Raw genomic sequence first — 24,116 nt, 5'->3', positions numbered from 1 at the left:
AGGTTTTTTTAGAGGGATTTTTTAACATCTAATTCCTGGCCTGATTTATTCAACTTTGAAACCAAAAAAACAGGCGGAATTAAAATTTGACAAAAAAATTACAAAAAATGGACAAAAAATGGACAAAAAATGGACAAAAAATTACAAAAAATTACAAAAAATTGACAAAAAATGGACAAAAAATGGACAAAAAAATACAAAAAATGGACAAAAAATGGACAAAAAATTGACAAAAAATTGACAAAAAATTGACAAAAAATTGACAAAAAAAATTACAAAAAATGACACAAAAAATGGACAAAAAATCGACAAAAAAAATTACAAAAAATGACAAAAAATGGACAAAAAATTGACACAAAATTGACAAAAAAATGACAAAAAATTGACAAAAAATTGACAAAAAAAATTACAAAAAATGGACAAAAAATGACAAAAAAATGACAAAAAATGACAAAAAAATGGACAAAAAATGACACAAAATGACACAAAAATGACAAAAAAATGACAAAAAAATTACGAAAAAATGATGAAAAAACTATGAAAAAATTATGAACATGTGACAAAAAGTGACAAAAAATTCACTATTTGACCAAAAAAATTATAAAAATGAGTTGAACCCCCCCCAAAAATCTTTACCTGTTTTTTTCACTGATGATTAGTTTATTGAAAAACTAAACAAAATATCCAAAATCCCCTCTGAAAAAATCTTAGTCACTAATATGTCAATAAAATAAAACCATATAATCTGGCTCAATTCATTATTTTGATTTCGTTGCCCAAAATATCGGCAATTTTGGCCATTTTAATGTGAAAACATAAAATGACAGAAAAAGTGCAACACATTATTTCTCATATTTATATCTGTGATGTTCAGCAAAAGTTTCAAATTGACATCTCTACATTTATTTGTTTTCCCTGTTCACCTGCAGCGTCTCGCCTTAAACTGGAGAGTCAGATCCGCTCAGTTGTGAGGTCGGGTTTCTTTCATTTGAGGCAGCTCGCTAAAGTCAAGCACCTTTTGGCACGACAGCACTTTGAGACGGTGATCCACGCCTTTGTGACCGCTCGGCTGGATTACCGTGACTCGCTTTGTTTTGGGGTGAGTCAGTCCTGTGTCTCTCGACTGCAGCTCGTGCACAATCACCCCCGTTTTCTCCTCACTTCACTGGCTGCCGCTGCACTTTCGGATCCATTTTAAACTGCCTCTGTTTGTTTTTAAATGTCTTAACGGTGACAAAAAATTGACAAAAAATTGACAAAAAAAATTACAAAAAATGGACAAAAAATGGACAAAAAATGACAAAAAAATTACAAAAAATTACAAAAGAAATTACAAAAAATGGACAAAAAATGGACAAAAAATGACAAAAAAATGACAAAAAATGGACAAAAAAATGACAAAAAATGACAAAAAAATTGACAAAAAATGGACAAAAAAATGACAAAAAAAATGACAAAAAATGACAAAAAAAATTACAAAAAATGACAAAAAATGACAAAAAATGACAAAAAATGGACAAAAAAATGACAAAAAAATGACAAAAAAATGACAAAAAAATGACACAAAATTGACACAAAAATGACAAAAAATGGACAAAAAAATGACAAAAAAATGACAAAAAATGACAAAAAAATGACACAAAATTGACACAAAAATGACAAAAAAAATTACAAAAAATGGACAAAAAATGGACAAAAAAATGACCAAAAAAATGACAAAAAATGACACAAAATTGACAAAAAAGTTGTATAAATGGGTTTCTTATAGTGTTGTCTACGTGTATATGTCACTATTTTAACAATTTAGTGCAAATTTGTTGAAATCCTGTCTTTGTGTCCCAAACCGTCTGTGTGGCGCCATCTGCAGCGAACTGTTTGTACTGCATTTGATTTTTTGAATTCGGCGCCCAATTAGCGGAGGGGAGAGAGATGATGTCAGGAGGAGAGAGATGATGTCACGGGCCCTGCCGCTCTGGGCTATAAAAGGGCTCAGTCTCGCTCACGCCCCCACAGCGAGTTGGTGCTGGAATAACGAGAGAATATTTTCATCGATTGTCAGGTTTGCGATTAGTTATCATAGCATTTAGGTAGATTTTTATTAGGATAGCTTTTTTATTATAAATAAGTGTATAGTTTTAGTAGTGTTAGTTGTTGAATGTTGTAGTTGTAGTCACTAGTTGCTTTTATTGTTAGATTAGTTAGCTCAGTTTAGCTTAGGGCGTTTGTTAGTATTGCTTTTAGTGTTCTATCGTGTGTAATTTAATTGTTAGTTGTTAATTGTACTGTGTTAGGATGGGGAGGAAGTGTAGCGTAGTGGGGCTGGAGTTTGAAAAGACCATTTTACGTGCTGATTCCTTCGCCAGCTTCACCGAGGTTGAACTGGGCTATGCTAGTCTTCTGCGTTTGAAGAGCGAGGCCGTCTTAACGGTGTCGCCCCCGCTGTACCTCTCTGAGCTCTTACACCCGTACAAGCCTTCTCGGTCTCTCAGGTCGGCTGATCAGCTCCTCCTCAGCGTCACAAAGACCGAACCAAAGCTCAGAGGGATCGGGCTTTTGCCTTTGCACATCAGACAGGCTTCTTCTGTTCTTAAAACGCACTCGTTCACCTTGGCTTTTAACACAGCCTTTAACACTTTACCAGATTTTATTCATTTGTATTCGATGCACCTTTTGTATTGAATTTCATGTTGACCTTTGTAGCACTTTTACTCTTGTACATGTTTTCTGTGATAAATAAACTTTTCTGAATCAGTTTGAGGAAACGTTTCTCCTGCAGATCCTTTTAAAAGCAGCTTCCAAACCCTGAAAACCAGAAGCAAATTATTCAAGAAAAATAACAATAAAAAAAAAATCAGTGTGAAATTTGCAGTGAAAAAAATCACACCAAACATTGTGGAGGCGAGAATTCTTCACTTTCGATATTTCATCTTCATTTCAGTCCCAGTCAGATGTTTATTCAGTGAAGGAGGTTTATGAGAGTGAGATCTGATCTGCAGGTGTTTCATTACTTTCAAACATAAACATCCTAAACAAAACGTCTTTCTGAATGTGTTTCTTTGTGTCATTTTGTGCTTTCCTTTTCTTTTGTGTCTCACGTCTTTGTTTCTCTTTTCTTTTCTTTTCTTTTCTTTCTCGCTCTCATGGTTTTGTGTCTTTGCAAAAACAAACAGCTCCCAGTGCCCAGATATAAGAAGGTAAGTGTGAGACAGACGCCCTGGCCCCGCCCCCTAGACCTGCCCCGCCCCCTGAACCGGTCCCGCCCCCTAAACCGGTCCCTACCCCTAAACCGGTCCCGCCCCCTAAACCGGTCCCACCCTCTAAACCGGTCCCGCCCCCTAAACCGGTCCCACCCTCTAAACCGGTCCCGCCCCCTAAACCGATCCCACCCCTTAAACCGGTCCCACCCTCTAAACCGGTCCCACCCTCTAAACCGGTCCCGCCCCCTAAACCGATCCCACCCCTTAAACCGGTCCCACCCTCTAAACCGGTCCCACCCTCTAAACCGGTCCCACCCTCTAAACCGGTCCCACCCTCTAAACCGGTCCCGCCCCCTAAACCGGCCCCGCCCCCTAAACCGGTCCCGCCCCCTAAACCGGTCCCACCCTCTAAACCGGTCCCGCCCCCTAAACCGGTCCCGCCCCCTAAACCGGTCCCGCCCCCTAAACCAGTCCCGCCCCCTAAACCGGCCCCACCCCCTAAACCGGTCCCCCCCACTAAACCGGTCCCACCCCCTAAACCGGCCCCACCCCCTAAACTGGTCCCACCCCCTAAACCGGTCCCACCCCCTAAACCGGTCCCGCCCACTAAACCGGTCCCGCCCCCTAAACCGGTCCCACCCCCTAAACCGGTCCCGCCCACTAAACCGGTCCCGCCCCCTAAACCGGTCCCACCCCCTGTAACTGCCCGCAAGCCATTAAAGCAGTCCTAAGTCCTTCCTGCCCCTAGAGGCCGTAAGCGGCACTGCAGCTGTTGTACATGTTGTGTTTTTTACTCATTAACCTCTTAACTCCCACCTGAACGGATCCCATTTCATCCAGTTTGGCTTTACCCTAATCAAAAAGCTTCTTGGGGAAAAAAGCACCAAAACAGCCGCAAAAAATGAGAAGAAAACAAGGATGTAAACGCGACAAAAAAATGGCAAAAATGTGACAAAAATGTGACAAAAATTCAACAAAAAATGGACAAAAATTCAACAAAAAATGGACAAAAAATGGACAAAAAAATGGACAAAAAATTGACAAAAAATTGACAAAAAATTGACAAAAAATTGACAAAAAATTGACAAAAAATTGACAAAAATTCAACAAAAATTCAACAAAAAAAAAAAAAAACACACTAAAGGTGACACAACACAGCAACAACGCGAGGAAAAATATCAGTTTTGTGGGTCTTAGCTTTCAAATGAGGTGCTACACAGGCCTATATTATAGCCAAAGAGGACAGGAGGCATTTGTTTCAGGCGGGGGGTCAGAGGTTAATCGTCCGTGAGAGTAAATCCTCGCTGACAGTAAAGACAGAGGGACAGAGGGATGTTGTTCATCCAGTTTCAGATCATTTTATTCATTTTATTATTTATCCAGGAGATCATTGTTTTCACTCAGACTTGGCTGTAAATACTGTTTAAGTGGTGCTAGCTCACAGTTAGCTTCGCCCGTTAGCCTGTTAGCTTCTTCGTGATTCCATTAGTGTGTATTGGGGAAAGTTGTAATTGTGGTTTTCTGGCCAGAGACACCAGCGGCAGTCTTCAGGGGGGCATATGAAATCCACGGGGGGCACATTTACTATTAAATGAATATTTTTCATATGGTTTTCACGTACCCTGGCGCACACTGAACATTACATTAAGGCGAGACACTGCAGGTGAATAGGGGAAAAAATGTATATTTAAAGATATCAATTTGAAACTGTTGCTGTCGATCAGTGGCATAAATGTGAGGAAAAACATACATGGCAAGTTTTCTGTCATTTTATCTTTTCATATCAGAACAAGGTGTTTTATGCCTAAAAATGCTCCAAATTTCCCATCTTTTCGGCGACAAAATCTGAATAATGGATAGAGCTACATTCAAATTTATGGTTTAATGTTATTGATAAATGAGTTGCCGAGACTTTCTCAGAGCGGATTTGGGATTTCTTGTTTAGTTTTAAAATAAGCTGTTTTTTTTGTGGAAAATTTGTAAAAATGTAATTTTCGCCTTATTTTCTGACATTCAAAACTCAATAAATGGGGCTTAAGGGATTAAATAATAAAAAATCCCTCTGAAAAAATCCTCCAAATATTGTTCAGTCCAAGGCTGGAAAATGTGAAGTCTTTAGGTCCGACTGACGTGGACATAGTGTCGCCACAATGACAGAAACATGTGTTTGGAGAAAAAGGCCTTTGAAATTGCATTCTCCCATATAAGTCTATGGGGGAACATTGAATCAGAGCAATATTTAAACATGTTATTGTGAAGATTAGGCATGTTTTTCGTTTCCGGGTGAAAGCTTGTATGTTCAGAGACAGATTTGGCCCAAAACATGAAAACTGAAAAAAATGAGTTTTGCCTGTAGTGTCTCCCCTTAAACATAATCAACAGCAAATATGACCAGACCAACTACAGCCTGAAACATGAGTCCTCACACACACACACACACACACACACACACACACACACACACACACACACACACACACACACACACACACACACACACACACACACACACACACACACCGTTGTTGGACCCTGAACATGCCTCGGTCAGTGCTGTGGCCGCGTCCACTCTTCAGTCTCTCTCAGCTTCACTGAAGCTCCAGTGTCTGAGTGTAAAACGCCGGCTCTTTTCGACTTCAGCGCTTTGTAGTAAAACACACACGAGCACCGGTCACTGCCTTTACTCCCACGAGCCGGGACAGGGAAATGAGCATAAAGAGGCGACATCGTGGACTCTCAGAGCGGAGGATGATCGTTAATGCTCCTCTATCATATCAGCTATGTTTGATTTTGTGCCCAGACAACACGGGAGCCGAGCACAGCTTAGAGGAAACCGTGCCAGAGAAAGAGATGATGGGATGAAATGCCCCCGTCCCCTCTCTCTGTGTGAGGAGAGGAAATAGTTACTTGTTGTGGAGTTCGGGCTGGTCTAATCAGGCAGAAAGCACAACAGTAACACTGCACAAATGAGTGACACGTAGCCGATCTTTGCCCAGTTTGTCGTGGCTTCTCGTGGTTATACAGCGTTTACCTGTGTACCACGTAGACGACACCACATCTGTGTCTGGGGACGGGCACAAGCATCTTGGGGGGACGGGCACGGCCCCCTCTGGCCCGCCCATAGCGCCGGGTATGACCAGGGGGCGATGAAAGACCCCCCAGTCCTCCCTTTAACACTGGTGTCGCCCCCAGAGGGACCACGGGAAGTAAACAAGCTTTAGTCATTATGAGCACACTTCCTGTGTTTGGGCGGCGCGGTGGCACAGTGGTTAGTGAGGCTCTGCTTTTTACTGGACTTTACTGGACATTACTGGAGTTTATATGAGTTTATTAGAGTCTATATGAGTTTATATGAGTTTATATGAGTCTATATGAGTATATGTGAGTCTATATGAGTTTGTTATTGTCTATATGAGTTTGTTATTGTCTATATGAGTTTGTTATAGTCTATATGAGTTTATTATTGTCTATATGAGTTTATTATTGTCTATATGAGTTTATTAGAGTTTATTTGAGTTTATTAGAGTTTATATGAGTTTATTAGAGTCTATATGAGTTTATTATAGTCTATATGAGTATATGTGAGCCTATATGAGTTTGTTATAGTCTATATGAGTTTATTATAGTCTATATGAGTTTATTAGAGTCTATATGAGTTTGTTAGAGTCTATATGAGTTTATTATTGTCTATATGAGTTTATTATAGTCTATATGAGTTTGTTGTCGTGATCTCGGATGTAAAGTCCTCGTCCTCTTCGATGCGTGAGCGACAGATCCTCCTCTCAGCGTTTACTCTGCACTCACGGCTGATTAACGCCGTCCGGCCCCGGATACAGACTCTGATGAAGAGGAGCAGAGGAAGAGCAGAGGAAGAGACATGTTTGTGCTGAGGCGGAGGCGGAGCTTCATCAACACTGGCTCCGTCTCTAAAGGACCGAGACTGTGGGACGCTGTGGGGTCGGGTGCATCATACGCCCCATATTTTTTTAACTTGAATGGATCATTTTGTCCCTAGTCTAGTTTTGTTACATATAAAAAAAAGAAAATGGCAAAGTTTGGTGAAGTTTGAAGTACATGTAGGTGGTCAACCGTTCAAATTAATGTTTTGTCAAAATATCGAAAATTTGCCATTTCGCGCATATTTCCAGTTGTTCCAGTGAGGGTCTAGCCTGAGGAAAGGTGCTTTAGAGTGGGTCACCGTGTCCGAGGGGTGCGCAGGGGGTCCCTGGAGGTCCGGAGGAGCCAGGGGGCTGAGTTTGGGGGTGCCCTGACCGGGGTAGGGTTAGTGGATGAGAGGGCGGGTGGTTGTGGTGGGTGTTGGGACCTGGCTGGAGGTCTTGGGACAGGGGTGGAGGTCTCAGCCCCGTCCTGAGGCTGCTAGGTCTGGGATGGAGGTCTCAGACCCGGCCTGGAGCTGTCGGGAGCAGGCTGGAGGTCTCAGCCCCGTCCTGAGGCTGTCGGGAGCAGGCTGGAGGTGTCAGCCCCGTCCTGAGGCTGCTAGGTCTGGGATGGAGGTCTCAGCCCCGTCCTGAGGCTGTCGGGAGCAGGCTGGAGGTGTCAGACCCTTCTTGAGGCTGTTTGCACCACGCCCAAGGTCTCTGCCCCAGCCTGGAGCTGTCGGGAGCGGGTTGGAGGTCTCAGCCCCGTCCTGAGGCTGCTAGGTCTGGGATGGAGGTCTCAGCCCCGGCCTGGAGCTGTCGGGAGCAGGCTGGAGGTCTCAGACCCGGCCTGGAGCTGTCGGGAGCAGGCTGGAGGTCTCAGACCCTTCCTGAGGCTGTTAGGACCGGGCACGAAGTATCAGACCCAGCTTGGAGCTGTTAGGACTGGAGGTCTTAGCCCCGCCCTGGACAGGAGGTAAAAGCTTACAGCACCTGGTATTCTCAGGCGTCTCCAATCCAAGCACTAACCAGGCCTGACCTGCTCAGCTTCCAAGAGCAAAACATGGTCTGGATTGTTGGCGCTCAATGTGTTACAGTGAAAATGTGCTGAATCTAACAGCCCTGTACAGTTTGTGAAGGTTTAATACAACATATTTTGTAAAAACTCACTTTCAAAGATTGCAGACTTCACAAACAACTTGAATAAACAAGCAAAGAATAGTTATTTTATCAAATTCAAAACCATTGTACAATATTAAATAAGTAAAGAGCTCAACAGCACAAACATTCAGCTAAATGAATATCGCAGATGCTTCATAAAGCAGATCTTACTTGTTGAGATGGACCCGAAACACTGCTGGAATTAGACAAAAAATGGTAGAAATTCTTTTTATGACCAAAGGAATGTTTTAATTCTGGGGACATGATAATTGGTTGACTTTGGGGCGTTTGATGCGCCCTACTGTGGGGCACTGTGGGACACTGTGGGACGCTGTGGGACGCTGTGGGACGATGTGGGACGATATGGGACAATGTGGGACGCTGTGGGACGCTGTGGGACAATATGGGACAATATGGGACAATATGGGACAATATGGGACAATGTGGGACGCTGTGGGACAATGTGGGACGCTGTGGGACGCTGTGGGACGCTGTGGGACGCTGTAAAGTAGGACGTTTGACAGTTGTCTCTGAATGTTTGCGAGACGCGTAGGAGGTAAATGGGACGATCAAACCGGGACAGACGCTCACCCCCAAGGCTCAGTCCAAATTAAAAACTACAGGACTTCATTCACCAGAGTCTGGAGGAAACCGGTTTAAAGACTCTGGAGGAGGAGGGGCCAGAGAGGAAACTAAACTTCACACACTGTCCTCACCAGGTTCATGCTCTGAGATTCATCCAGGAAGTGACTTTCCCACGTTCTTCACTCCAGATGGACCTGCTGCTGCTCCTCATGAACGGCTCAGTCCAAAGAGAGAAGACAAACTCTCATTCATTCAGCTGCTCAAGACGTTAGCATGCTACCGGTTAGCAACTGTCAGTGGCTTCAACACGATAAACACATGTATGAACACTGAGGAAATGCTACAGTCACAGCTGTGACCTCTGACCTCTGTCACATGTTGCATCAAGGCTGGATGTTTGGAGTGTGGTTCGGCGAGGTTAGAGTTCAATGCTAGCCGGTAGCATGCTAACTTCTCATAAACGTGCGTCTCTGGGGCCGTGTTTTTACTGTGATTACGAGTCCATTAAAAATGTCTTTCATTTTCATCCTGAGGAGAGATATGGGCTGTATCTGACTGTCCACTATTCCCTATATAATCACTCTATAGCCACTATATAGTGACTATATAGTGACTATATAGTGACTATATAGTGATTATATAGTGCGGGCCTGTGTAGTGAGTGAGGGGTTAGGGACGAGGGTGGACATTCGGACACAGCCATTGTTACATGTTGTAGTACTGCGTAATTCTACTTCGGTATTCAAAATGGCCGCCATAACAACATAAGTCACATGATTGAAAAGCCTGTGTATCTGCCCCTTTTTACTTTACAATCACTGACTTCTGTTTCAAACTAAACTAGATCCAAATAAAACCTGCCATGTTTCCCTCATGTTTACATCTTTACATCTTTACATCTTTACATCTTTACATCTCTAATGTCCCTGAATGTCCCTGTCCTCCTCCTCCTCCTCCTCCTCCCCCTCCTCCTCCCCCTCCTCCTCCCCCTCCTCCTCCTCCTCCTCCTCCCCCTCCTCCTCCTCCTCCTCCTCCTCCTCCTCCTCCTCCTCCTCCTCCTCGTCCTCCTCCTCCTCCTCCTCCTCCTCCTCCTCCTCCTCCTCCTCCTCGTCCTCGTCCTCGTCCTCGTCCTCGTCCTCCTCCTCCTCCTCCTCCTCCTCCTCCTCGTCCTCCTCCTCCTCCTCCTCCTCCTCCTCCTCGTCCTCCTCCTCGTCCTCGTCCTCGTCCTCCTCCTCCTCCTCGTCTCAGACTCATCCATCCTCTCCATATCCGCCCCATCGAGCCTCTGCTCCGCTCGCTAATCCGATCTGATCAACGCCGCGGCGCCGCGGGGCATCCATCACCGCGGCAACGCGTAAACCATCCCCAACGCGAGGCCGGGATCCAAACGAGTCACCGAGTCAGCGTTTCTACAGAGATCTCCACATCGCAACACATTCACATTCAGGTCGATCTGCTGCCACGCCCACAGATGTTACACAAACACATCTGTCCCTGGCCCCGCCCACAGATGTTACACAAACACATCTGGCCCTGGCCCCGCCCACAGACACGAGGATCAAAGGACACGTTTCCAAAAGGTTCATGTCACTTCAGGATTCAGTAGTTCAGAGAGAAGAAGCCGTGAGCGAAACCTCTGAGGACCTGGAGAGTCTGGAGAGGCTGGCCCAGAATGCATCAGGCCCAGGATGCATCAGACCCAGGATGCATCAGACCCAGGATGCATCAGACCCAGGATGCATCAGACCCAGGATGCTTCAAACCCAGGATGCTTCAGGCCCAGGATGCATCAGACCCAGGATGCATCAGGCCCAGGATGCATCAGACCCAGGATGCATCAGGCCCAGGATGCTTCAGACCCAGGATGCTTCAGACCCAGGATGCTTCAGACCCAGGATGCATCAGGCCCAGGATGCATCAGACCCAGGATGCATCAGACCCAGGATACATCAGACCCAGGATGCATCAGACCCAGGATGCATCAGGCCCAGGATGCATCAGACCCAGGATGCTTCAAACCCAGGATGCATCAGACCCAGGATGCTTCAGGCCCAGGATGCTTCAGGCCCAGGATGCATCAGGCCCAGGATGCATCAGACCCAGGATGCTTCAAACCCAGGATGCATCAGACCCAGGATGCATCAGACCCAGGATGCTTCAAACCCAGGATGCATCAGACCCAGGATGCTTCAAACCCAGGATGCATCAGACCCAGGATGCTTCAGGCCCAGGATGCATCAGACCCAGGATGCATCAGGCCCAGGATGCATCAGACCCAGGATGCTTCAAACCCAGGATGCATCAGACCCAGGATGCTTCAGACCCAGGATGCTTCAGGCCCAGGATGCATCAGACCCAGGATGCATCAGACCCAGGATGCATCAGACCCAGGATGCTTCAGACCCAGGATGCATCAGGCCCAGGATACATCAGACCCAGGATGCTTCAGACCCAGGATGCTTCAGGCCCAGGATGCATCAGGCCCAGGATGCTTCAGACCCAGGATGCTTCAGGCCCAGGATGCATCAGGCCCAGGATGCATCAGGCCCAGGATGCATCAGGCCCAGGATACATCAGGCCCAGGATGCTTCAGACCCAGGATGCTTCAGACCCAGGATGCTTCAGACCCAGGATGCATCAGACCCAGGATGCATCAGGCCCAGGATGCATCAGGCCCAGGATGCATCAGACCCAGGATGCTTCAGACCCAGAATGCATCAGACCCAGGATACATCAGACCCAGGATGCTTCAGACCCAGGATGCATCAGACCCAGGATGCATCAGGCCCAGGATGCATCAGGCCCAGGATGCATCAGACCCAGGATGCATCAGACCCAGGATGCATCAGACCCAGGATACATCAGACCCAGGATGCATCAGGCCCAGGATGCATCAGGCCCAGGATGCATCAGACCCAGGATGCATCAGGCCCAGGATGCATCAGACCCAGGATGCATCAGGCCCAGGATGCTTCAGACCCAGGATACATCAGACCCAGGATGCATCAGGCCCAGGATGCATCAGGCCCAGGATGCTTCAGACCCAGGATACATCAGACCCAGGATGCATCAGACCCAGGATGCATCAGGCCCAGGATGCATCAGACCCAGGATGCATCAGACCCAGGATGCTTCAGGCCCAGGATGCATCAGACCCAGGATACATCAGGCCCAGGATGCATCAGACCCAGGATGCTTCAGGCCCAGGATGCATCAGACCCAGGATGCATCAGACCCAGGATGCTTCAGACCCAGGATGCATCAGACCCAGGATGCATCAGACCCAGGATACATCAGACCCAGGATGCTTCAGGCCCAGGATGCTTCAGGCCCAGGATACATCAGACCCAGGATGCTTCAGACCCAGGATGCATCAGACCCAGGATGCTTCAGACCCAGGATACATCAGACCCAGGATGCTTCAGACCCAGGATGCATCAGACCCAGGATGCTTCAGGCCCAGGATGCATCAGACCCAGGATACATCAGACCCAGGATGCTTCAGACCCAGGATGCATCAGACCCAGGATGCATCAGACCCAGGATACATCAGACCCAGGATGCATCAGGCCCAGGATGCATCAGGCCCAGGATGCATCAGACCCAGGATGCATCAGGCCCAGGATGCATCAGACCCAGGATGCATCAGACCCAGGATGCATCAGACCCAGGATGCATCAGACCCAGGATGCTTCAGGCCCAGGATGCTTCAGGCCCAGGATGCTTCAGACCCAGGATGCTTCAGACCCAGGATGCTTCAGACCCAGGATGCTTCAGACCCAGGATGCATCAGACCCAGGATGCTTCAGACCCAGGATGCTTCAGACCCAGGATGCTTCAGGCCCAGGATACATCAGGCCCAGGATGCTTCAGACCCAGGATGCATCAGACCCAGGATGCATCAGACCCAGGATGCTTCAGGCCCAGGATGCATCAGGCCCAGGATGCTTCAGGCCCAGGATGCTTCAGACCCAGGATGCATCAGACCCAGGATGCATCAGACCCAGGATGCTTCAGGCCCAGGATGCATCAGGCCCAGGATGCTTCAGGCCCAGGATGCATCAGACCCAGGATGCTTCAGGCCCAGGATGCATCAGGCCCAGGATGCTTCAGGCCCAGGATGCATCAGACCCAGGATGCTTCAGGCCCAGGATGCATCAGACCCAGGATGCTTCAGGCCCAGGATGCTTCAGACCCAGGATGCTTCAGGCCCAGGATGCTTCAGACCCAGGATGCATCAGACCCAGGATGCATCAGACCCAGAATGCATCAGACCCAGGATGCTTCAGGCCCAGGATGCATCAGACCCAGGATGCATCAGGCCCAGGATGCATCAGACCCAGGATGCTTCAGACCCAGGATGCATCAGACCCAGGATGCTTCAGACCCAGGATACATCAGACCCAGGATGCATCAGACCCAGGATGCATCAGACCCAGGATGCATCAGACCCAGGATGCTTCAGACCCAGGATGCTTCAGGCCCAGGATGCTTCAGGCCCAGGATGCATCAGACCCAGGATGCATCAGGCCCAGGATGCTTCAGACCCAGGATGCATCAGACCCAGGATGCATCAGACCCAGGATGCATCAGACCCAGGATGCATCAGGCCCAGGATGCTTCAGACCCAGGATGCATCAGACCCAGGATGCTTCAGGCCCAGGATGCTTCAGACCCAGGATGCATCAGACCCAGGATGCTTCAGACCCAGGATGCATCAGGCCCAGGATGCATCAGACCCAGGATGCTTCAGACCCAGGATGCTTCAGGCCCAGGATGCTTCAGGCCCAGGATGCATCAGACCCAGGATGCATCAGACCCAGGATGCATCAGGCCCAGGATGCATCAGACCCAGGATGCATCAGGCCCAGGATGCTTCAGACCCAGGATGCATCAGACCCAGGATGCATCAGACCCAGGATGCATCAGACCCAGGATGCATCAGGCCCAGGATGCTTCAGACCCAGGATGCATCAGACCCAGGATGCTTCAGGCCCAGGATGCTTCAGACCCAGGATGCATCAGACCCAGGATGCTTCAGACCCAGGATGCATCAGGCCCAGGATGCATCAGACCCAGGATGCTTCAGACCCAGGATGCTTCAGGCCCAGGATGCTTCAGGCCCAGGATGCATCAGACCCAGGATGCATCAGGCCCAGGATGCATCAGACCCAGGATGCTTCAGACCCAGGATGCATCAGACCCAGGATGCTTCAGACCCAGGATACATCAGACCCAGGATGCATCAGACCCAGGATGCATCAGACCCAGGATGCATCAGACCCAGGATGCTTCAGGCCCAGGATGCATCAGGCCCAGGATGCTTCAGGCCCAGGATGCTTCAGGCCCAGGATGCTTCAGACCCAGGATACATCAGGCCCAGGATGCTTCAGACCCAGGATGCATCAGGCCCAGGATGCATCAGGCCCAGGATGCTTCAGGCCCAGGATGCATCAGACCCAGGATGCATCAGGCCCAGGATGCATCAGACCCAGGATGCTTCAGACCCAGGATGCTTCAGACCCAGGATGCATCAGGCCCAGGATGCTTCAGACCCAGGATGCTTCAGACCCAGGATGCTTCAGACCCAGGATGCTTCAGACCCAGGATGCTTCAGACCCAGGATGCATCAGGCCCAGGATGCATCAGGCCCAGGATGCTTCAGACCCAGGATGCATCAGACCCAGGATGCTTCAGACCCAGGATGCATCAGACCCAGGATACATCAGACCCAGGATACATCAGACCCAGGATGCATCAGACCCAGGATGCTTCAGACCCAGGATGCATCAGACCCAGGATGCATCAGACCCAGGATGCTTCAGACCCAGGATACATCAGACCCAGGATGCATCAGACCCAGGATGCATCAGGCCCAGGATGCATCAGACCCAGGATGCATCAGGCCCAGGATACATCAGGCCCAGGATGCATCAGACCCAGGATGCATCAGGCCCAGGATGCATCAGACCCAGGATGCATCAGGCCCAGGATGCTTCAGGCCCAGGATACATCAGACCCAGGATGCTTCAGGCCCAGGATACATCAGACCCAGGATACTTCAGACCCAGGATGCATCAGACCCAGGATGCTTCAGACCCAGGATGCATCAGACCCAGGATGCTTCAGACCCAGGATGCTTCAGACCCAGGATGCTTCAGACCCAGGATGCATCAGGCCCAGGATGAATCAGGCCCAGGATGCTTCAGACCCAGGATACATCAGACCCAGGATGCATCAGACCCAGGATGCTTCAGGCCCAGGATGCATCAGACCCAGGATGCTTCAGACCCAGGATGCTTCAGGCCCAGGATGCATCAGACCCAGGATGCTTCAGACCCAGGATGCTTCAGACCCAGGATGCTTCAGGCCCAGGATGCATCAGACCCAGGATGCATCAGACCCAGGATGCTTCAGGCCCAGGATGCATCAGACCCAGGATGCTTCAGGCCCAGGATGCTTCAGACCCAGGATGCTTCAGACCCAGGATGCATCAGACCCAGGATGCATCAGACCCAGGATGCATCAGACCCAGGATGCTTCAGACCCAGGATGCATCAGGCCCAGGATGCATCAGACCCAGGATGCTTCAGACCCAGGATGCATCAGGCCCAGGATGCTTCAGACCCAGGATGCATCAGACCCAGGATGCTTCAGACCCAGGATACATCAGACCCAGGACGCTTCAGACCCAGGATGCTTCAGACCCAGGATGCATCAGGCCCAGGATGCATCAGACCCAGGATGCATCAGACCCAGGATGCATCAGGCCCAGGATGCATCAGACCCAGGATGCTTCAGACCCAGGATGCTTCAGACCCAGGATGCTTCAGACCCAGGATGCATCAGACCCAGGATGCTTCAGACCCAGGATACATCAGACCCAGGATGCTTCAGACCCAGGACGCATCAGGCCCAGGATGCTTCAGGCCCAGGATGCATCAGGCCCAGGATGCATCAGACCCAGGATGCATCAGGCCCAGGATACATCAGACCCAGGATGCATCAGGCCCAGGATGCATCAGGCCCAGGATGCTTCAGACCCAGGATGCTTCAGACCCAGGATGCATCAGGCCCAGGATGCATCAGGCCCAGGATGCTTCAGACCCAGGATGCATCAGACCCAGGATGCATCAGACCCAGGACGCTTCAGACCCAGGATGCATCAGGCCCAGGATGCTTCAGACCCAGGATGCATCAGACCCAGGATACATCAGGCCCAGGATGCATCAGACCCAGGATGCATCAGACCCAGGACGCTTCAGACCCAGGATGCTTCAGACCCAGGATGCTTCAGACCCAGGATGCATCAGGCCCAGGATGCATCAGACCCAGGACGCTTCAGACCCAGGATGCTTCAGACCCAGGATGCTTCAGACCCAGGATGCATCAGGCCCAGGATGCTTCAGACCCAGGATGCATCAGACCCAGGATACATCAGGCCCAGGATGCATCAGACCCAGGATGCATCAGACCCAGGACGCTTCAGACCCAGGATGCTTCAGACCCAGGATGCTTCAGACCCAGGATGCATCAGACCCAGGATGCATCAGGCCCAGGATGCATCAGGCCCAGGATGCATCAGACCCAGGACGCTTCAGACCCAGGATGCTTCAGACCCAGGATGCTTCAGACCCAGGATGCTTCAGACCCAGGATGCATCAGGCCCAGGATGCTTCAGACCCAGGATGCATCAGGCCCAGGATACATCAGACCCAGGATGCATCAGGCCCAGGATGCATCAGACCCAGGATGCTTCAGGCCCAGGATGCTTCAGACCCAGGATGCTTCAGGCCCAGGATGCTTCAGGCCCAGGATGCATCAGACCCAGGATGCACCAGGCTCCGCCCACAGAGGCCGCAGGGCTTTGTTTCACTACAATGACTTTATTTTTGTTTTGCTCGAACCATTAAATGAATGAAAAGGTGCGACGGCTCTCAGGGAAACAGCAGTGAAAGTTCAAATCCTTTTGTTTACATTAACGTTTCCTCAACCTCTTAACCCCCGCCTGTACAGAGCACGTTCTCTCCAGTTTGGCTTTACCCAAATCTAAAAGCATCAAAAACTGGACCAAAATGAAGATGAAAATGCTTCAAAAAGTGCCGAAAACACAACAAAAATGTGACGAAAATGTGACGAAAATGTAATAAAAATTTGACAAAAAATTGATAAAAAAAGTGACAAAAATTTGACAAAAAAGTGACAAAAATGTGACAAATATTTGATAAAAAAGTGACAAAAAATTGATTAAAAAGTGACAAAAATGTGACAAAAAAGTGACAAAAATGTGACAAAAATGTGACAAAAATGTGACAAAAAAGTGACAAAAATGTGACAAAAATGTGACAAAAATTTGATTAAAAAGTGACAAAAAAGTGACAAAAAAGTGACAAAAATGTGACAAAAATGTGACAAAAATGTGACAAAAATGTGATTAAAAAGTGACAAAAAAGTGACAAAAATGTGACAAAAATGTGACAAAAATGTGACAAAAATGTGACAAAAAATTGATTAAAAATTGATTAAAAAGTGACAAAAATGTGACAAAAATGTGTTGAAAATGTGACAAAAATGTGACAAAAATTTGATTAAAAAGTGACAAAAATGTGACAAAAATGTGTTGAAAATGTGATAAAAATTTGACAAAAATTTGATTAAAAAGTGACAAAAATGTGACAAAAATGTGTCGAAAATGAGGGGAAAAAAGCAACAAAAAAGTGATGACAACATGTTGAGGAAAAAGATCCATTTATACTGGGTCTGTTTTGTAGATCTTAGCTTTCAAATGAGGCGTTCCACTGGTCCATGGGCTGTAAGATCTCCAATCAAGAAGCTGTTGAATTTGAACAGGACAAAATGCACTTGGTTAAAGTGGGAGTTCCGAGGTTAAAGGATCGATCCTCTGCTGACCGCTTCTTCATCATCATCATCGACGAGTTCCTCTTTGTCAGAATCTGGACTGAGGGAAAGAAAACCCGGAGCCCGGATTCCGGAGAGGAGAAAAAGCCATTCCGGCGGAGTCTGCACTTAAAGCCCATCGATCGCCGTCATTGATCCCGTTAGGCGCAGAAACGTGGCGTGTGTGAAATATTATCGGGCGGCGAAGGCGGCGCGATGGGGATGGCGGTAAATCTCTCTGAGGAACCGCCTCGACAGCCCTTTTCAAACGAGATATCAGCCGCAGAAAAGGAGGCTGTAATAACGTGTTTAACGCCGTTGTAACATCAGAGCGCAAAACGACACGGAGGAGGAGGAGGAGGAGGAGGAGGAGGAGGAGGAGGAGGAGGAGCAGGAGGAGGAGGGTTTATGGGAGTCTGCAGATGTTCGTTAATGTCGCTGTGATTGTGGATCTGTCAGCACAACAGGAGACGTCACAGTGTTTGCTCTACATCCATCCATTTTCTTCCGCTTTATCCGGGGCCGGGTCGCGGGGGCAGCCGTCTCTACTCCGAGCTCCTCCCGGGTAACTGAGCTCCTCCCCCCCAGCCACCCTGCGAAGGAAACTCATTTCGTACGGAGATCGATCGGTAAATCGAGAGCTTTGCCCCGACTCAGCTCCCTCTTCACCACGACAGACCGATACAGCGACCGCATCACTGCTGACGCTGCACCGATCCGTCTATCGATCTCACGCTCCATCCGTCCCTCACTCGTGAACAAGACCCCGAGATACTTGAACTCCTCCACTTGAGGTAAGGACTCCCCACCGACCTGGAGAGGGGAAGGAGAACCATGGCCTCAGATTTGGAGGTGCTGATCCTCATCCCTCATACCGCCCCAGAGCAGCTGAAGGTCCATCAGAACAACATCATCCGCAAACAGCAGAGATGAGACTCTGAGGCTCCCAAACCGGACACCCTCCGGCCCCTCCGGCCCCTGGCTGCGCCTGGAAATTCTGTCCATAAAAGTAATGAACAGAACCGGTGACAAAGGGCAGCCCTGAGGAGACCAACACGCACCGGGAACAGGTCTGACTTACTGCCGGCAATGAACCACGAGGGCCCCGGACCCCATACTCCCGGAGCACCCCCCACAGGGCACCACGAGGGCCCCGGACCCCATACTCCCGGAGCACCCCCCACAGGGCACCACGAGGGCCCCGGACCCCATACTCCCGGAGCACCCCCCACAGGGCACCACGAGGGCCCCGGACCCCATACTCCCGGAGCACCCCCCACAGGGCACCACGAGGGCCCCGGACCCCATACTCCCGGAGCACCCCCCACAGGGCACCACGAGGGCCCCGGACCCCATACTCCCGGAGCACCCCCCACAGGGCACCACGAGGGCCCCGGACCCCATACTCCCGGAGCACCCCCCACAGGGCACCACGAGGGACGCGGTCGAACGCTTTCTCCAGATCCACAAAACACATGTGGACTGGTTGGGCGAACTCCCACGAACCCTCGAGCACCCGATGAAGGGTGTAGAGCTGGTCCAGTGTGCCACGACCAGGACGAAAACCGCATTGTTCCTCCTGGATCCGAGGTTCAACTATCGGCCGGATCCTCCTCTCCAGCACCCTGGAGTAGACCTTACCGGGGAGGCTAAGGAGGGTGATTCCTCTGTAATTGGAACACACCCTCCGATCCCCCTTCTTAAAGAGAGGGACCACCACCCCGGTCTGCCAATCCAGGGGCGCTGTCCCCGACCGCCACGCGATGTTGCAGAGACGTGTCAGCCAAGACAGTCCTACAACATCCAGAGACTTAAGGTACTCAGGGCGAATCTCATCCACCCCCGGAGCCACCGAGGAGCTTTCTCACCACCTCGGTGACTTCAGCCCCGGTGATGGGCGAGCCCACCTCCGAGTCCTCAGCCTCTGCTTCCTCATTGGAAGACGTGACGACGGGATTGAGGAGGTCCTTTGAAGTCCTCCTTCCACCGCCCAACGACATCCCCCGTCGAGGTCAGCAGCCCCCCACCCGCACTGTACACAAGCACTGCTTCCCCTTCCTGAGGCGCCGGATGGTTTGCCAGAATCTCTTCGAGGCCGACCGATAGTCTTCCTCCATGGCCTCCCCGAACTCCTCCCAGACACGAGTTTTAGCCTCTGCGACCGCACAAGCTGCAGCACGCTTGGCCTGCCGGTACCTCTCAGCTGCCTCAGGAGTCCCACAAGCCAACAAGGCCAGGTAGGACTCCTTCTTCAGCTTGACGGCATCCCTTACTTCCGGGCGCCACCACCGGGTTCGGGGATTGCCGCCACGACAGGCACCAGAGACCTTACGGCCACAACTACGAGCAGCCGCATCGACAATGGAGGAGGAGAACAGGGTCCACTCGGACTCCATGTCCCCCGCCTCCCCCGGAATCTGGGTGAAGCTCTTCCGGAGGTGGGAGTTGAAGACCCCACTGACAGAGGGATCCGCCAGACGTTCCCAGCAGACCCTCACAACACGCTTGGGCCTGCCAGGTCTGACCGGCTTCCTCCCCTGCCAGCGGATCCAGCCCAGCCCCGTCTCTTCACCCGAGCGGCCGGAGGTCAGATCATGGACCTCCTGGTGTCACGTGCACTTGTGGACACCCTTGTGCTCCAACATGGTGTTCGTTATGGACAAACCATGACTAGCCTCCTCTACAGTAAGTCCCAAATAAAAGAAACACAGAAAACCATGAGGCCACGTTTACTCCGGTCCGGGTTCGGTCCTGATCCAGTCCGGAGTTTCCCCAAACTCCGGACTGGAGTTTGGGGAAACTCCGGTCCGGAGTTACAAAAAAAAATTTCTTTTTCAATTTTGGTCACATTTTTGTTGCGTTTTTGTAATTTTTTTGTTGAGTTTTTGTCATTTTTTTGTTGATTTTTTGTCATTTTTTTGTTGATTTTTTGTCATTTTTCGTTGATTTTTGTCATTTTTTTGTTGATTTTTTGTCATTTTTTTGTTGATATTTTGTCATTTTTTGTTGATTTTTGTCATTTTTTTGTTGATTTTTTGTCATTTTTTTGTTGATTTTTTGTCATTTTTTTGTTGATTTTTTGGCATTTTTTGTTGATTTTTTTTGTCACATTTTTGTTGATTTTTTGTCATTTTTTTGTTGATTTTTTGTCATTTTTTGTTGATTTTTTTGTCACATTTTTGTTGAATTTTTGTCATTTTTTGTTGATTTTTTTGTCATTTTTTTGTTGATTTTTTGTCATTTTTTTGTTGAGTTTTTGTCATTTTTTCTTGAGTTTTTGTCATTTTTTTGTTGAGTTTTTGTCACATTTTTGTTGAATTTTTGTCACTTGTGGACACCCTTGTGCTCAAACATGGTGTTCGTTATGGACAAACCGTGACTAGCCTCCTCTACAGTAACTCCCAAATAAAAGAAACACAGAAAACCATGAGGCCACGTTTGCTCCGGTCCGGGTTCGGTCCTGATCCAGCCCGGAGTTTCCCCAAACTCCGGACTGGAGTTTGGGGAAACTCCAGTCCGGAGTTACAAAAAAATTTTTCTTTTTCAATTTTGGTCACATTTTTGTTGCGTTTTTGTAATTTTTTTGTTGAGTTTTTGTCATTTTTTTGTTGATATTTTGTCATTTTTTGTTGATTTTTGTCATTTTTTTGTTGATTTTTTGTAATTTTTTTGTTGAGTTTTTGTCATTTTTTTGTTGATATTTTGTCATTTTTTGTTGATTTTTGTCATTTTTTTGTTGATTTTTTGTCATTTTTTTGTTGATTTTTTGTCATTTTTTTGTTGATTTTTTGTCATTTTTTGTTGATTTTTGTCATTTTTTTGTTGATTTTTTGTAATTTTTTTGTTGATATTTTGTCATTTTTTGTTGATTTTTGTCATTTTTTTGTTGATTTTTTGTCATTTTTGTTGATTTTTTTTGTCACATTTTTGTTTAGTTTTTGTCATTTTTTTGTTGATTTTTTTTGTCATTTTTTTGTTGATTTTTTGTCATTTTTTGTTGATTTTTTTGTCATTTTTTTGTTGAGTTTTTGTCACATTTTTGTTGAATTTTTGTCACTTGTGGACACCCTTGTGCTCCAACATGGTGTTCGTCATGGACAGACCGTGACTAGCCTCCTCTACAGTAACTCCCAAATAAAAGAAACACAGAAAACCATGAGGCCACGTTTACTCCGGTCCGGGTTCGGTCCTGATCCAGTCCGGAGTTTCCCCAAACGGCCACACTGCTGAATTCAGAACTACAGCTGAGAGTTCATGCCTCGTTGTTCTTCATTGTTTTCTTCAGAAAGTCTCGAAAGCCGAAAACCCCTGATTTAAACACAGCCACTGCCGGTGCTGATATTTACGCTTCACAAATCACCACCACTGATCAAAAACTCTTCATCTCCTCGCTCCCCTCTCCCCCCTCCCCCTTCTCCTCGCTCCCCGCTCCAGCTTTGCCATCTGCCGGTCATTTTTCCCTGCCCACCTCCCGGTTCCGACCGTAATTATGATCAGTGCTTCATTCACCGGGTAATCACGCCCCCGCCGCCGCCGCCAGACCGCGCTCCCCCGCGGCGTCAGGTGGGCCCCGCTCTCCACAAACAAAGGGCCCGTGATGAGGAAGTGAACCTCTCCAATCAGCCGCCGGCCCACTCTCGCTAACGGGACATTAGCGCCGCCGCCGGGAGCGCGTTTATTCAGCAACAACCGCGTCATGTTTACCAGAGGAGGGCGGAGAGGAAGCGGCGTTATTGGGCTAAGTGCGGCCATTACAGTGAAGGGGGGTAGAGTTTAGGACTTTCAGCGCTGGAATAGTTACTGCAGCCGCCGCCCACCCTCACAGATGTTTTGCTTGAGGCTCTAAAAGGTTCTCTCCCCATGATTCTGGCCCAAAACGTGACTCCGCCCCCTCCTTACTGACGTCACAGCCTTGTTGGGACATTCACTAACCGTCCACTCCTCCATCCATCTGACCGTCCAGGGTCACACGGCCTCATCAGTTTCAATACCTGTTTTTGTAGCAGCTGTTCTCTTAACTCCTTAACTCCCACCTGAACCGAGCACATTTTCTCCAGTTTGGCTTTACCCCAATCCAAAAGCTTCTGGAAAAAAGGTGAGGAAAATAGCGACAAAACTGAGATGAAAACAATGATGGAAATGTGACGAAAAATTGATGAAAAAGTGGCAAAAATGTCACAAAAATGTCACAAAAAAGTAATAAAAAATTGAAAAAAAATTACAAAAAAATTACAAAAAATTGACAAAAAAATGACAAAAAAATTACAAAAATGTGATAAAAATGTGACAAAAAAATGACAAAAAAATGTCAAAACATGTCAAAAAATGTCAAAAAATGAAAAAAATATGAAAAAAATAAATAAATAAAATAAATTACTAAAAAAAGGACAAAAAATGACAAAAATGTGACAAAAAAATTACAAAAATGTGACCAAAAAATGACCAAAAAATAAAAATGAAAATAAATAAATAAATAAAAAATGAAAAAAAAAAATGAAAAAAAAATAGACAAAAAATGACAAAAATGTGACAAAAAAGTAATAAAAATAGACAAAAAAATTACAAAAAATTGACAAAAAAATAAAAATATGACAAAAATTTGACACAAATGTGATAAAAAAAAAAGACAAAAAAGTGACAAAAATGAGTTGAATACTCAACAAAAAAAAAAAAAAAGATCCTCTCGGTTCAGGCGGGAGTTAAGAGGTTAATCTGATGTGTTTGTCTGGCAGAAACCGTCCTCATTGTGCCTTTATCTGCACAAACCCGTGTGTCTCTGAATCATCCACAAAACGATGCTTAAGCTTCATCTTTCGTGAAACACTGAACGTTTTCACACCTAGACCAAGACATTCAACTATTTCACTCTTTGCATCCGCAGAAAGATCCTTTTTCTTTCCCATATTGCTTGAAAATGGTGGAACGTCCTTTTCAGTAGTTTTTCCCTTAAACCCTTAACTCCCACCTGAACTGAGCACATTTTCTCCAGTTTGGCTTTACCCCAATCCAAAAGCTTCTGGAAAAAAGGTGAGAAAATAGTGACAAAACTGAGACGAAAACATTGACAAAAATGTGACAAAAAAGTAATAAAAAGTTAACAAAAAAATTACAAAAAATTGACAAAAAAATTACAAAAATGTGATAAAAATTTGGCAGAAAAATTACAAAAAATGACAAAAACGTGACAAAAAATTGACAAAAAAATTACAAAAAAATTACAAAAAAATTACAAAAAAATTACAAAAAAATTACAAAAAAATTACCAAAAAATGACAAAAATGTGACAAAAATGTGATTAAAAAAATGACAATAAAATGACAAAAAAGTGAGAAAACATTGATGAAAAAGTGACGAAAAATTTATGAAGAAATTGACAAAAATGTGTCAAAAATGTGAC

The 24,116-nt window shown here is 47.4% G+C and overlaps 2 protein-coding genes across 2 annotated transcripts in view; one reads left to right on the top strand and one right to left on the bottom strand.

Moving 5' to 3' along the window:
• doc2b (double C2-like domains, beta) overlaps positions 1–24,116 on the top strand; it is a 143,584-nt gene that overhangs the window by 57,950 nt on the left and 61,518 nt on the right. The gene's annotated exons all lie outside the window — the stretch shown is intronic.
• LOC306970636 (uncharacterized protein) lies at positions 9,739–22,417 on the bottom strand (the record flags this gene model as incomplete). Its single annotated transcript, XM_079566651.1, has 2 exons — positions 9,739–10,059; positions 22,229–22,417. 2 exons carry the CDS (start codon positions 22,415–22,417, stop codon positions 9,739–9,741), a joined length of 510 nt encoding a protein of 169 aa, XP_079422777.1.

This window comes from Gobius niger, assembly GCF_951799975.1.
Source record: "Gobius niger genome assembly, chromosome: 11".
Classification (NCBI taxonomy): Eukaryota; Metazoa; Chordata; class Actinopteri; order Gobiiformes; family Gobiidae; genus Gobius; species Gobius niger.
This window is presented reverse-complemented; position numbering and strand designations above follow the sequence as displayed.